This window comes from Conger conger, chromosome 17, assembly GCF_963514075.1.
Source record: "Conger conger chromosome 17, fConCon1.1, whole genome shotgun sequence".
Lineage (NCBI taxonomy): Eukaryota > Metazoa > Chordata > Actinopteri > Anguilliformes > Congridae > Conger > Conger conger.
This window is the reverse complement of record NC_083776.1, coordinates 8832596-8847010: the sequence shown is the minus strand read 5'-3', so window position 1 is coordinate 8847010 and position 14415 is coordinate 8832596. Positions and strand designations below refer to the sequence as shown.

Sequence of the window (14415 nt, the reverse complement as noted above, 5' to 3'; positions counted from 1 at the left end):
AGTGCCTTTGTACAGGGGGGGAGGGGGGGATGGCGGGGAGGAAACACATGTTTGGAGCTGTAAACAGTCCCCAGAGCGTCCCGCATTAGCATGCTAATATCCTCTTCCAGCAGGCCGGCCGCGGCCTGCCGGGCCCGCCTCGCGCCTCCCGCCTCCCGCGCCTCGCTCTGAAGAATGCCTTCCCGCCAGAGCGCCGCGCAAATCTAATTTTACTCCCGGCCCTGTTGGGGGAGAGGGGGGACGGGGCAGGGGAGGGGGGGGTGTGGTGTGGTGGAGGCAGGGAAGCGGAGAAAAATCTCCCTGACCTTCTAGGATGAAATGCGAGGCAGTCGGTCTTTGGAACGGCGGAAAAGCCAGGAAATCCTGCTGTAATCGCTCTGTTTACCCCTCGTCAGGCTGCGGCAGGCCTGTGTACGCACCGCCCGCGCCCCCGCCGACACCAGAAAAAAACAAATAAATCACGTTTTAACCACGATGGAGGGCTCTGCTCTTTCTCTCCGAGATGCTTCTCCGTTTCGTGATTAGCGGGAGAGCCTGTATCGCTACCTGTTCCTCTGCCGGTGGCGGTGTGATTAAACTGTTTCCGGGGAGATGTGTGCTGTTCTGGGCAGGCTAAAGGTGATCTGATTGGGGTGTCGTCAGCGTTGTTTACAAGGCGGTGTGCATTGATCCGAGCTCAGCCGGCCGCCTTCACTGGGGAGAGAGTGCTGCTGTGCTGTCTCAGAGACAAACACGGCACTAATAAGAGCTAAGATCACATTACACCGCTCTGTCTGCTCCGGCTGCCTCTCTGTAGGGCATTAGAGTGTCGGTCTGCTTCAACTGCCCCTCTGTGGGGCATTAGAGTGTCTGTCTGTTCCAGCTGCCCCTCTGCGGGGCATTAGAGTGTCTGTCTGCTTCAACTGCCCCTCTGTGGGGCATTAGAGTGTCTGTCTGCGCCAGCTGCCCCTCTGCGGGGCATTAGAGTGTCTGTCTGCTCCAGCTGCCCCTCTGTAGGGCATTAGAGTGTCTGTCTGCTACAGTTGCCCCTCTGTAGGGCATTATTATATCTCTCCTACAGTTAGCCCTCTGTAGAGCACTAGCGTGTCTCTCTCCTACAGTTGCCCTCTGTAGAGAATTTAGAGTGTATCTGTCTCCTACAGTTGCCCCTCTGTAGAGCACAACACCTCGTCAGTCTCCTATTGTTGTCTGCGGTGTTGAAATGTGATGATATCCCAAAACTGAAGCACCAAGTATGTCACAAGCTTTCCTCGTGTCTGTCTGTAGATATTTGTGTGTTGCAATGCATGTCTGAGAGGTTGCTTTCATTTCGCCATTAATGTTCTGTGGAGTACATAACTATAACTGAATGCAGGTCTTCTTATCAATATTCACCAGCAGTGATGGTGTTTCTCTCTGGATTTTACTGATGGTCGCATACCCACTGAAACTGATGCTGATATGGAGCAGACACACACTATAGCACACCTGGACACAGGACTGAATTGCTTGAGAACCTCCATTGGGGACAGACAGGCAGGAGACGGCCATTGACATTCAGACGTTTTTTCCATCAGCCATTCCTTCGATGATCTGACTTTGTTTCAAAGTTCCTTAACACGCTGCATGAAGCCAGAAAAGGCAGCTGCTGAATCAAACTGTGGGCGTTTTAATGAGATAACACCTTATCTGTGGAACTGCCACAATTGGGACAGACTAAAATAACCAAAGTGCTACCTACCAAGCAGGACGGGAGACAAACGGTAGACACTTTAATTATAGATGAGGGGATTCTGTGACTGCAGTGTATTGATTGAGCAAATGAATGCCTTAATTTCTCATCCCTGAATGTGTACAGCTAGGAGAGGGGAAAAAATGCATTTAAAAAATCAGCCATCATATCGTATGGCAAGCATTTGCACTTGCTGGCGGGCGGATCGACTGGCGTCTGACCTGGCCTTTGTTCCTCGGCCCCTGGGGAGGGAGAGAGAACCTCCGCACTACAGCCAGGACTTCTGAAGGCCCGGGTCCTATTACACCAGCAATTAGTCTGAACAGGCCCTGATGAATGAATGCATTTGTTTTGTGTCCTCCTCCAAGCTATGGAGACCCGAGCACACTGCGGCACATTAATCCAGCCACCGTTTGCTGCGTGTTGTGACTTATTCTCGCATTGATTGATCAGAGGCCGTTGAGCCGAGGCGTTGTAGGGGACCCCGCTGGCTGACAGATCGGCGGTTCAGGAGGACTCCCCGCTGAAACGCCACACCATGGGCTGCGGTTGCGACGGTAGCTGTCAAGTCCCGCGGTCGACGAAACGGTAACGTTTCTATCTCGAACCCGGTGAAGTGAGGTCAGCCTCCCTGCGCTTCCTGTATCTGCGCCGACCCGAGTTTTGGGGCGAAAAGTGATCAAAGGAAGCACTCGGCGTGGCCATCGATCCTGTGAAAGCGAGACGGCGTAGCTAGCGGTGAGAGGCGCGGGCGTTAGCGCTTCGCCGCGCCTGTCCGCGCTCAGCCGAAAGCCGCTAACTGCGCGGGCCGAGCCAGCGGCGGCGTCTCCACGCCAGGCAATACATCAATAACAGCGCCAGGGCCAGACTCGCCTCCTCCATTAGCGAGAGAAGAGGCGCTTCCTTCCTGTCTTTTGCCGATCTGTGTGTCATTGTGGTAGGGTTGGATTGCATTACTGTTGAAATGGACTTGTCAACAAATATTTAGTAGAATGGGTCAAATTTAAATATTTCGTTTTTAGTTACTTTACTTTTGAAGTTGACAGATAAGATTGTTTCTCCAAAGCATCTCTATAGCTCATTTCAGTTTTCTTGTCTTTCTTGGCTGGAACCTTAAGCTAGTGCTAATGCGATTTAACTCAAACTCCAAGTAGCTGTTAGATTTGGGCAAAACAATGAACTGATATCTCACAGTTAATCCCTTTGTATTGTCATTCCAGAAATAAACATCCATTCGCTGTTGCATTCCTCATCAGCTACATATAGCCTACTGCTCGGTACAGGTCAACTGTGAGTTCACCTTCATGCTAATAAATATGCAAACCCGCGGTTGTGTTTGCTTACTTGAAAGAGATGGATCCCCTTTGATAGGATCTTTTGGTTTCGCTGGCTGTGCGATTATCTCATTTGGGACTCGTGTTGGCCCATTTGCCAAGGAAACGCTGCGTCGGATTTGATTTCCTGCAGCACAGAGTAATAAGAGCAGCTGCTATTTGTCAGCTCCATTTCTTACCATTGCGCAGGATCCCCGGGGGACCGAAGGTTAATCTAAACCTGATTTCCCTCATATCACAAGACGCGTCCCCGTGTCCACGTGATACACTGCGTGCATCTACTCTTTAATCAACTTCGGGGTCCAGGGCCTCTCTAGGTAATTGCAGTGAACAGCTTTCAGTTTCATGTATAGATATTGTTTTCAGTGTCGATACATGAACAAGTCTTAACCCCTTACCTGCACGTTACATCTCCCTTAACAGATGGATGTGACCTGCACGTTACATCTCCCTTAACAGACGGATGTGACCTGTATGTTACATCTCCCCTAACAGACGGATGTGACCTGCACGTTACATCTCCCTTACCAGACGGATGTGACCTGCATGTTACATCTCCCTTAACAGACGGATGTGACCTGTATGTTACATATCCCTTAACAGACGGATGTGACCTGCAGATTATATCTCCCTTAACAGATGGATGTGACCTGCAGATTACATCTCCCTTAACAGACGGATGTGACCTGCAGATTACATCTCCCTTAACAGACGGATGTGACCTGCACAACATCTCCCTTAATAACAGATGTGACCCCAGCGTTGTATTTGAGCATATGACTGTTTTTCAAGACACCTGACCGTTGAAATGCATTGTGATTCCTACGCCTTTCAATGGGTTTTAAATAGGGCACCTTAGTCCATAATGGGTTAATTTCAAAAAGTGTTTGAATTTAAATATAGCCTACTTCTTTGTTTCTCTTGTCCAAAGTTGTTTCAATTTCATTCTATTCACTGCTCTGAAGGAAAAAAAAAATGTCTCCACATAAAGGTTCAGTTAAATAGGGAGCACTATTTACAGTCTTGCTTGGTGACTTCAGTTAACTTCTTGGGTTCTAAATGGGAATGAAGTGACATGAGTTTGAACCTGGTACATGACAGAGGATGAATACCAATATCTGTGGACCTCTGTAATTAGCTCTCTCCCCGCGATTTTTCACACTTCACTCTGGATAATGGAACGGATTTTCACGAATAGAAGCGGATGAGGCGCCAAGTACAATTTACGTCTGAAGATATTTAAAAAGTGCTGTTCCATTTTAAGAAAGGTATTTTGCATAATTCATGTAACATTCTCTCAACATATCTCAGAAAATCACCGCTGTGTCTCGTTTTTTTAATAACGGGTCTGATTGACGGGGCTCTGTGTAGGCTATGCCTACAATGTGCACATTTTAATCCAATACTCTGCACTAAAATGTATGTAGGTTTATGTCGACAGAGGTCTGGAAATTGAACTACCTTGGTGCTTTTAACCAGGATACAGGTTTAAGGATAGAGAGTAGTGGTCATTCAGTAATTAAGGGATTCATTAAGAAATACATAATTCATATAAATAAAGTAAACCCTCCTCATCTTCCCTCTGAAATGCCTACAGCCCTGCCCCCAGCCTCTTTCTTATCCCTATCTCCAGCTTATAATCATTGTTTTTTCTGTTTCTCTTGTCTTGTAGCCTGCAGGCCTGGCTTCTACAAGTCTTCCTCTGGGAACCTGAAATGCTCAAAATGTCCCCCGCACAGCTACGCACACCAGGAGGGTGCCATTCACTGTGACTGCGAGAAGAACTACTTCCGCGCCGAGGGCGACCCTGCCTCCATGGCCTGCACCCGTAAGTTCTCCAGCCTGACCCACCATTGAACATTCACCCTGAAACTACATTTCCCACACTTTACATTCACGCTGAAACTACACTTCCCACATTGAACATTCACCCTGAAACTACATTTCCCACACTTTACATTCACGCTGAAACTACATTTCCCACATTGATCATTCACCCTGAAACTACATTTCCCACATTGAAGATTGACCCTGAAACTACATTTCCCACACTGTACATTCACGCTGAAACTACACTTCCCACATTGAACATTCACCCTGAAACTACATTTCCCACACTTTACATTCATGCTGAAACTACATTTCCCACATTGATCATTCACCCTGAAACTACATTTCCCACATTGAAGATTGACCCTGAAACTACATTTCCCACACTGTACATTCGCCCCCAAAACTATGCCATCCACACCCTGTCAATATTGACACGTGAAACCATCCACCTCACAAACTGAATATTCACTGCTAAAACTACACTAGCAGAAAGCACCTGCCCCCAAAACATTCACATGCATATTTAAAGACACGTCCAAAGTTGAAGAAAACACAGAGGTATAGCATTATAACTCTGTTTGCATCTTCAGCTGAGTGTAGCCTTGAGCTGTTTCCGCTCCTTCCTGGAGTGGCTGTCTTAGCTGTTTTAGCATGTAGCCTTTGTGATGCAATCCTGCGGACTCAGGATCCCAGGGCCTCTCATCTCTCTCAGTCCAGAACCAGGGGCGATGTATGAGAGCCTTCTCTGTTTGTTTATTTGTTTTATCATTCCAACCCATGGGCCTCCCAAGACTATGGCTAGCAAACCAACATCCAAGAAACCCTTCACCGCCACCCCCCACCTCCACACACACACACACACACACACAAACACACACTTTTTATTTTTTGCAGGAAAATACAGCTGGCTGGCAGATGTATTCAAGGGCATTTGAAACCCACATGTTATCTATAAATCATTGTGCTTGCTATGGGAGTTGATTCATAATATAAAAGCGGAGCTGCCTTGGATTCTGGGGCTAGGTCTACCTGGGTGTGTGTTACATGGCATAGCACTGTGATGAACAAATTGGGATGGGCTGAGTTCTCACTTTTGCTAATCCTTTCCGTGACACGTCTTCCCTTCACGAGTGTAAATGGATCTGAAAGCAGTTTTCGCCGTTGCTGAAAGGGACGCAATGCTATAAATCGCTACAGTACAGTATGAGCATGATATACACAAGTATGAATGGTTTACGCGCCATTGCTTATTCCATCCCCTGATCCGTTAAATTGTTATTTCTTAATTTTGCTGACTGTAACCGCTGATAAAATCTTAATTAAAAGATAGCTGGGGAAACAGCAGATCTTGAGGGAGCGTTGTCTCCGAAATGCGTTTTTATCAGTCGGGGCTTGCCAACTGGAAGCGGCTGAGAAAATGAAGATGTCTCCTAATTGCGGCGTGCTCAGGCGGCGTGATTAAAAACAGCAGCCCGTCTGAATGCGAATTAAACCGCGGCTCGAAGCCCTGCTGTTGCAGCCCTTATCCACACATCATTCTAGAAGATGAGCCGATTGCTCTCAGGGCCCTACTAGATAAACAGCAAATCCTGCCTCGTTGCAAGGGGGTCTTTAATTAGTGGAAGCTAACAGTGAGCATCAATACTGACTTGATGAAAAAAAATGTGAGACAGTAACATCAGACCAGGCTATTCCGTGTGCTTATGTGCTGCAAGCTTTCATGGACAGCGTCTTCAGTATGAAGTGTCAGAGAACCCAGGTGTCCAAGGCACCTGAGTGTACTGGCATTGCACAGACACCTTGACATCATGTTAATCAGTTTTATATTTGCAATAAATGCAAGAGGTACCATTCCAGTGGAACACACTGTTCTAGCACTCATCAATATTGCATCAGCCTACTCTCAAAACTGCATACTTTATACACCTTTTTCTACTATTTAAGATAGAGGTAGTGAAGGAAGTTCACCTAGTTAACACAAAACCTTATTGCAGATTATAACATTGTAGTAAGGTTGTATAAGGTTATGGGGAATACGAGCTTTGTAATAGTGTTTTAGAAGCGTGCCCATACCATTTTTCATGGCCAATCCCAAAAACAGGTACTGTCTGAAAGAACAGTCAAGGCAATTCAATGTGTGTGTCTTGTTCTAATCTCATAGCCTTGCATAACGGCATGTTCCCTGTACCCCTGCCACACAGTACATTCACTGCCCAGTGCAATTTCCTGTTGCCTAGAACACATTGAATAAAACATAATTCATTTTTAAATGCATGTCAATTGTGTTTTTATTCATTATATGTTTAACAGCTCTTAGCACTTGTATTGGCTCAATTTGGAACCCATTTAAAAGAAAAAACGTAATAAAAACAAAACAATTAGCATAGTCAGCCTCATAAACAAAACACAACATAGACATATTTACAGCAATGTCATAACACAGCCTTCAGGCCCAGTTTTCTCTAAACTCTGCTCAAAACTTAACTTAAACTAAACATAAAACAGCTGCAGTGTGTTGGCCTCTTACATTATATTCGTTATTTTGCACAGAATTAGCTGAAGCTACGTTACTAAGCGATGTGTTCACTTGAATGCTGGAGGAGGGTTTTCATTGAGAGACGCTCCCCTGCTGTACGTTGGTCTTCATCCACCAATGCAAGCCTGCTCCGAGGAGCCATTTGCTCTCAGCACTGAGACTGTGTGTTGTAGCAGCTCTGGAGAATATCACACATTGGTGCACTGTTTACTGGTCTCAGTGTCATAACTAAATACAGTCATTTCATACATTCTCTGATCCCAAGCCAAGTACTTAAGGGTTACATCGGTCCAATACCAGTGCTAACACGCACCATCAATGCAAAACTGGGGGGTTTTATTCTTGCCATCTCCTGATTCTGAATAGGTCCAGATCACGCCTTTTTCCATGGGAAAATGTTCTAAATATGTGGCTGCAAACTAACAATGCCAAGACAATCTTTCCACAACATTCTACAGCCTCATGCAGTAAGCTTGTCAGTAGTTGCAGCAGAGTTCCTCTGTCTGTGATCAGTTAGCCCCTGTGTGTAAATGGCCGGTGAGTTCCTCTATGTGTGGTCAGTGTCACACAATCAGTCCGCGATCAAAGCAGTATCCAGCAGTGCTTCTGAGGTCTGGGTTATGGAACGTATGTCTTCTCCCTTCCCAAATCCAGTCTGTCAGGACTGAACACCCAGCCACCACTCCCAGACCAATCAACGTTCACGCACGCACTTCTTATCGTAACTAGGAACCTCACACGTGGGCTAAGATTGTAGATACCAGCATATAAACATTTTTCTTTTACTTTTTGAGCAGGTGGTCAAGATCCACAGTGATCCTAGATCTGATTTTGCTTTACCCCTTGTTTTCCTGTGGAGGGTTTGAGCTGTCTAAGTGAATATTAGTAAAATACCTTTTGATTAAAGGGTTTGGCACAAACGGGCTACACTTACTACAGCTAATCAAAATGTAGGCTTCCATATCCAATTGCTGTTTTTCTTCCAGTACCAACCCTTAAATCTGTATCTATCATCTGCTTTAAATTAATTAATGGGCAGAAACTCTTGTTGACGACTGCATTAATGCGCCTAACATTTTAGCTGAAAGTGGAGAGGGCTGTCGTACCAAATCACTCTGCTCTGTAGAGCTGTGAATAATATGTTTGACTGGAAGCCTTTGAATTCACATCCTGTAGAGAATATTTATCGACATGAAACATGTTCACTTTAACAAAGTCTGATCCCCAACCCCCCCTTTCTGTCTCTCTGACTCTTTCTGTATTAAATTCTCTCTCTCTCTCTCTCTCTCTCTCTCTCTCTCTCTCTCTCTCTCTCTCTCTCTCTCTCTCTCTCTCTCTCTCTCTCTCTCTCTCTCTCACTCAACATTTTTCTAATAACATGCACTGTTTTATGATCACTCTCGTTTCTGCTCGGCTGACGGTTTAAATGGAGCTGTGCACAGCGAAAAAGCAGTAAAAAAGAAAGGACGAACCTAACCTACAGGGAGGTTAATGACAGCTATACGATCTCATTAGGCAGCTCAGCCTGTCCCAGTGTCATCATCACAATGATAACCTGGTAAAAGTGTACATACAATTATGTATGATTTAAACTGTGCTGCGGTGCACTAATAAAAGGTCACTGTTTTGTATGTACAGGACTGGGCAAAAATCTTAGGCCCCTGTATAACATTCTATACAGATAAGATTCTTTCAAAAATTATTCAATGAAAGGTCCAAAGTAAACATACTATACATTTTACATTATATTTCAGTAATTTGGCAGAATAGTTAAAAACATAATCAAATCAATATTTTTTGTGACCACCCTTAAAACTGCATTACTTCTCTGAGATAGCCAACAATGTCCTGCAGACATTATAAGTCCTATAAGACTTGCCATAGTTATTCTGCAGACTTTGGTTGGCTCCTTGCTTCTGATCTCAGACAGCCTTGATCAAGTTTTTATGTAAAATAGTCAATTGCTTACAGTAATATGTTACTTTTTAAAATTAAATACAAAAATGTCTCTGTAAAATTAAATCTTTGGAAATCTCAAATGTGTTCTTTTATACAAACACACACAAAAAAATAAACATATATAATAAAGTCTAGGGTGCCTAAGACTTCTGCACAGTACTGTAGTTCAAGATAAAATGAATGTAAGAGATACAGTATCGGCCTTAAATTGTGTGCTGCAGTTGGCGTGAAATGGTCAGAAAAATCCTGATATGTGGATGTGGAAGTGATATGAGGTATGAACCCCCCCACTTCCCTCCGCAAAGCACACGTCCTCCTCCGTGTGAGGGGGATGGCTAATCTGGTTGTTTGTGGCCAGTAATCCAGTGGCCTTGCTTGTTGTGGTCTGTTGTCTTACTGGATCAGCGGGAAAGGGGAGCTTGTGTAGAGCACGGTGAAATGTGGAATAATGAACCGCTGGGGCGTTTTTTCACCGTTAAGCAGGGGATTACATGCCATATAAAACCAATTCCCTGCGAAGGGTCACCCACCCACCCGACCGTCGGCATCCCTGTGTCTGAGCGCGCTCACAGTGAGATACAGGAAACCTCCCCACAGCCTACCACAACAGGACTCCGGAGAAGCCTAAATTCTTCATTTCAAATCAAACAAACCTAGACTCTCCTTTTTTTAAATCACGTAACTCTATCTCCACCATGCGCCCCTAACCTCCCCCCTCTCCACCTTTCCTCTCCTAGGCTAAGCAGCAGGAGTAATTTTGGTCTAGTCCCTGTGTAATTATACCCATAGGCCTGGCATTAAATTCTGGAAATACTCAGAAGGTATGTTCATAGTAAAAACATTTCTTTTTTTATGTCAAACTAAATTTGAGGTTTGCGGTGAATTGGTGTCCTGCCGGACTCCTTTCGCCTTTTTTCCGTCAGCTCTGAGATTTCGTTCAAGAGCCCCTCGTGAGCAGCTTGTCACTGCCTTCTGCTGCCTGCTATTCCAATCACGCCGAAAACTCGCAGGCTGAAGTCCTGTTCCTACGAAGAGAGAAAGATTGATCTCACCATCACGTGGGGCTAATTTCACCAGGAAGTGGGACTCCATAAAGCACTCGTACAGAGTATTAAAGCAGGTGTAGTCTTCAGTATTTGGGCCGCGTTGTATTATGGTTGTACAAATACTGTAGCTGAGCTGTGCATTTCATTTTTCATTAGTTATCTTTCCATTACTGAGGTTCCGTTTAAAGGCTGGTGGAGACACTCTCTTCATGTGTAATCTTAATTAGTTATAGCAATTAAATCATGTATGTGACAGACTTTTTAATTGACTGGAGAGGCACTGTTGTCCTTAACAGAAGAGCTATGTCTGGGGCTACTGTTAAACGGACAGTTATAGTTCACTTTCAGGGGTTTTTTGAAGTATAATTTAGTATGGTTTTATTTGACCCAGGTCGTGTTTTGTGTGTGATGAAGAATGCAGTATCTAAAACATTATTGGTCGGTTTTAAAATGACTTGTCACATGACTCCTCCCATTGAGCTGTATATAAAGGGTCTTCCCTCAGCTCTGTCGTGAGGTGTTGGAGAGGTGTGAACACACTTAAGCCTGCCGCCTGTGTTTACGTCTCTATATACAGTAAGCACCGAGTCGGGGTCTAACGCGAAGCTTCACAGGCCTCTCAGGGAAATGTCTGAAGTCCCGTCGCTCTGCATAATCACACTATTTTCACACACTTTTCAGTCTCTAACAGGGTTTATATATGTTCGAAAGGGATTACTTTATCAGACTGACATTTTTCACAGAACATTTTACGTGCACGAGTAGCTACTTTTCCCTTTTATAATAATACTTCCTACATTACGTGTTTTGTGTAAGGTATTTGTATATATTGAGACCTTAAATTATATGGTTCTGACATTTTTGACAAAAATGAGTTAGTGTCGTAAATGCATTTTACAGGGCACTAAATATATGTGAAGTTTTCACAAAAAAAAGTTTTAACTTTAAAAATTCTCAATTTAAACTGTAGAACCTGCTTGGAGTCCACATTGGTATCTTTGAAGCTGAATATCTCAAAACCACTCAGAACGCAGATAGAACCTTATAATTCCAAGGTCATGATATGTATGGGGGCAACATGGCTCAGGCAGTAAGAGCACTCATCTGGCAGTCGGAGGGTTGCCAGTTTGATCCCCCGCCCAGGCTGTGTCGAAGTGTCCCTGAGCAAGACACCTAACCCCCAAATGCTCCTGACGAGCTGGTCGGCACCTTGCATGGCAGCCAATCGCCGTCGGTGTTTGAGTGTGTGTATGAATGGGTGAATGAGAAGCATCAATTGTACAGCGCTTTGGATAAAGGCGCTATATAAATGCCATACCATTTATGTAGTCTTTGCTGAGTTTGTTTATTGTGTAAACTCTTGTAACACGCTGTCTGTGTCGGCAGGGCCTCCGTCGATCCCCCGGAACGTGATCTCGGTCATTAACGAGACGTCGGTCATCCTGGAGTGGACCTGGCCAGCGGACGCGGGCGGCAGGAGGGACTTGACGTTCAACGTGGTGTGCAAGCGCTGCCTGCCAGGCCGCCAGTGTGAGCCCTGCCGGGGGGCGGTCCGCTTCCTGCCCCGCCCCGCCGGCCTTAGCAACACCACGGTGACCGTCACCGACCTGCTCGCCCACACCAACTACACCTTCGAGATCGAGGCGCTGAACGGAGTCTCCGCCCTCGCGCCCGCCCACCGCCAGTTCGCCGCCGTCACCATAACAACAAACCAAGCAGGTGAGGCCCCCGCTTCTGTCCTGTCCTGCGCGGTGTACGTGACTCCTGTAGCCACGTTCAGCCACATTACCTGCTTTTAGAACAGAGATGACTTTAATCTCTCGCCTTGTACTCTAACTGCTACTTCTGAAAAAACGTTTTGTGTGGTCAGTACATTAAGCTCCAGATGGCTGCTGTACATGTGTTGAAATTTGTAAACAGAGAGGTTGCTGTAGTTGTACACGGGCAAACAGATTCCTTCATTTTCATTCCCTCCGGTATCCAAGCGCTCGGTATTCGGCGTTCCCCGTTTTCAGACACTGGAAGCCGGCTCTCTGGTCCGAAGGCCACGTCTCTCCGGCAGGGCCCTCATATCCAGGACCATCTGCTCCCGATCGGGATCGGGTTTCCACCGTGGCCGGGCCCGGGGAGCCCCTCTCTTGTTCTTCAATGGGGCGTAGTGCACCGTCGGTTCCGTGCCGGGGTTTAATGCTGACGGTGGACAGGGTCGGGGGTGATTTAGAGCTGGGATTTAAGAGGGGTCTAAGAGGCACAGGAGTTGTATGCACTGCAGAGTAAGTGGATGAACAGATCATAGGCGCAAGATTAACAGCCCCACAGCCTTCTCTCCACAGGAACCCCCTGACTTTGCTTTGGACTCTTTTTATCGCTCCTTATTCCCATGGTGAGAGAGAACATTGGTTTTTCCTGATATATATTGTGTCCCGCCATGCTGTGGACCATCGCTGTGACATGACAAATGGGACAAATTTCTACAAGCCGGGATATCGATGGCAGCCGGTTGTCCAAAAAACGGGTCTGCATCCACACATTTGCTGGTTCTCCCGTACCAAACAATACATTTTTGTAACATTGAGCGGCCGTTCCGCTCTGAAGTGGTACATTGTGTGGTGAAGACCCCCTTCTGGTTAAACTCTGCAATCTATCTGTTAAGCACACGGGATGGGTGTGTATACTCTTTGGAGACTGCTTTTCCCCTTACAAGTATGCAGCATTTAGAGTGTAAACCGCAAAGTGCTGGAGCTGAAATGAATCAGACAGCTGAGGCACACAAGGGTGCCATGGTCCCGGTTCAAAATGAGTACCAAATGCAAATGGCTTGAATGAGCCATTGTGCCCGAAATCGTGCTGAATGTAGGACGGATTAAGGGATATTTCAAAAATGCACATTTTATAATATTCACATTGTGTCGAGGGTCCAGGCCTGAGCCCGGAGGTCTCGGAGCACGGAGAACCGAAACTCTGGAGCCGCAGGGGCACAGTAACCGTGTGTTCCCCGGCTCGGTCTGGTGCCCTCGCTGTGAGACCTGGTTCACACGTTCCAGGTGTTTCTGGTCCTCAGAAAGCTCCGGTACAGGAGCTTGCACACGATCAGATATAAAGGTATGAACAATGCTTTGTTGCTGGGGGCGGTACCCTATAGGTACATAAAATTGTACCCCTAGCCGGCAATGCGTACATAAATTTCTACCTTTTTTGTTTGGAAAACATACTCATTTGTACCGAAAGAGAATAGTATGTTCAGGGCACATTTGGGAATTTTGATCCTCTCAGAAGGAAAGTGTACCTCCACTGTGACTTAATGCCTGAGAGTGGGGTGAGGACTGCGCAGTCTGGACGCCCCGCCCCCCCCCCCGCAGCTGTGGCCCGCTCTAGACCGTGCCGCGGCGCGCTGGCTTTGATGTGACACGTAGCTCGGCGTTTGTGTGGGTGGGCTGTAAACAGAGATTCCAGCTCTCCGCCGGCCGCCTCTCCGCTCGCCTCTTATCGCTCCGACGGAGAGCGGCGGGAGCGGAGCGCCCCGCGGGCTCACTCACCGAGCGCTTTTCCTGTTTATCCGTCCTGGGAAAACCGTCGTATTTCACTTTTCAGGGCACTGTGATTATCCTTTTTCTCAATTAGGGCCGTATTCGTGCCTTTTGTGTGATTTAGGGCTACGCCTGTAAAAACACGTGCACGCACACTCGCCCAAACAGCCAGCAGCTTAAATATCACAGGCTGTTTCCTCCGTTTCTTTTCCATTAGATTTTGAGCTCAGCGGCAGAGCCCTGAGATTGGAGTTGGGTGAATTATCCTCTCTAAAGCACCCATTCCTTCTGTAAATAAATACGGAGCCTAAATGAGTATTTTATTACAGCAACAGCAGCCCACCACAGAGTACCCTAACAGAGAGAGAGAGAGAGATATGTAGGTGGTGTATGAAATGAGAGAGAAAGAGATAGAGGTAGAGTCGACTTTGTTAAAGAGAATATGTTTGCTGTCGATACATTTTCTGCA

General features: G+C 46.2%; 1 protein-coding gene across 4 annotated transcripts in view; it reads left to right on the top strand.

The window, feature by feature from the left end:
- The window catches only part of epha3 (eph receptor A3), a 218160-nt gene that overhangs the window by 166218 nt on the left and 37527 nt on the right, over positions 1 to 14415 (top strand). For all 4 annotated transcript variants that reach the window (XM_061225675.1, XM_061225674.1, XM_061225673.1 and 1 more), the window contains exons 4-5: positions 4718 to 4873; positions 11806 to 12138. In XM_061225675.1, the coding sequence (XP_061081659.1) occupies positions 4718 to 4873; positions 11806 to 12138 (489 nt within the window). The remainder of the gene's footprint in view (positions 1 to 4717; positions 4874 to 11805; positions 12139 to 14415) is intronic.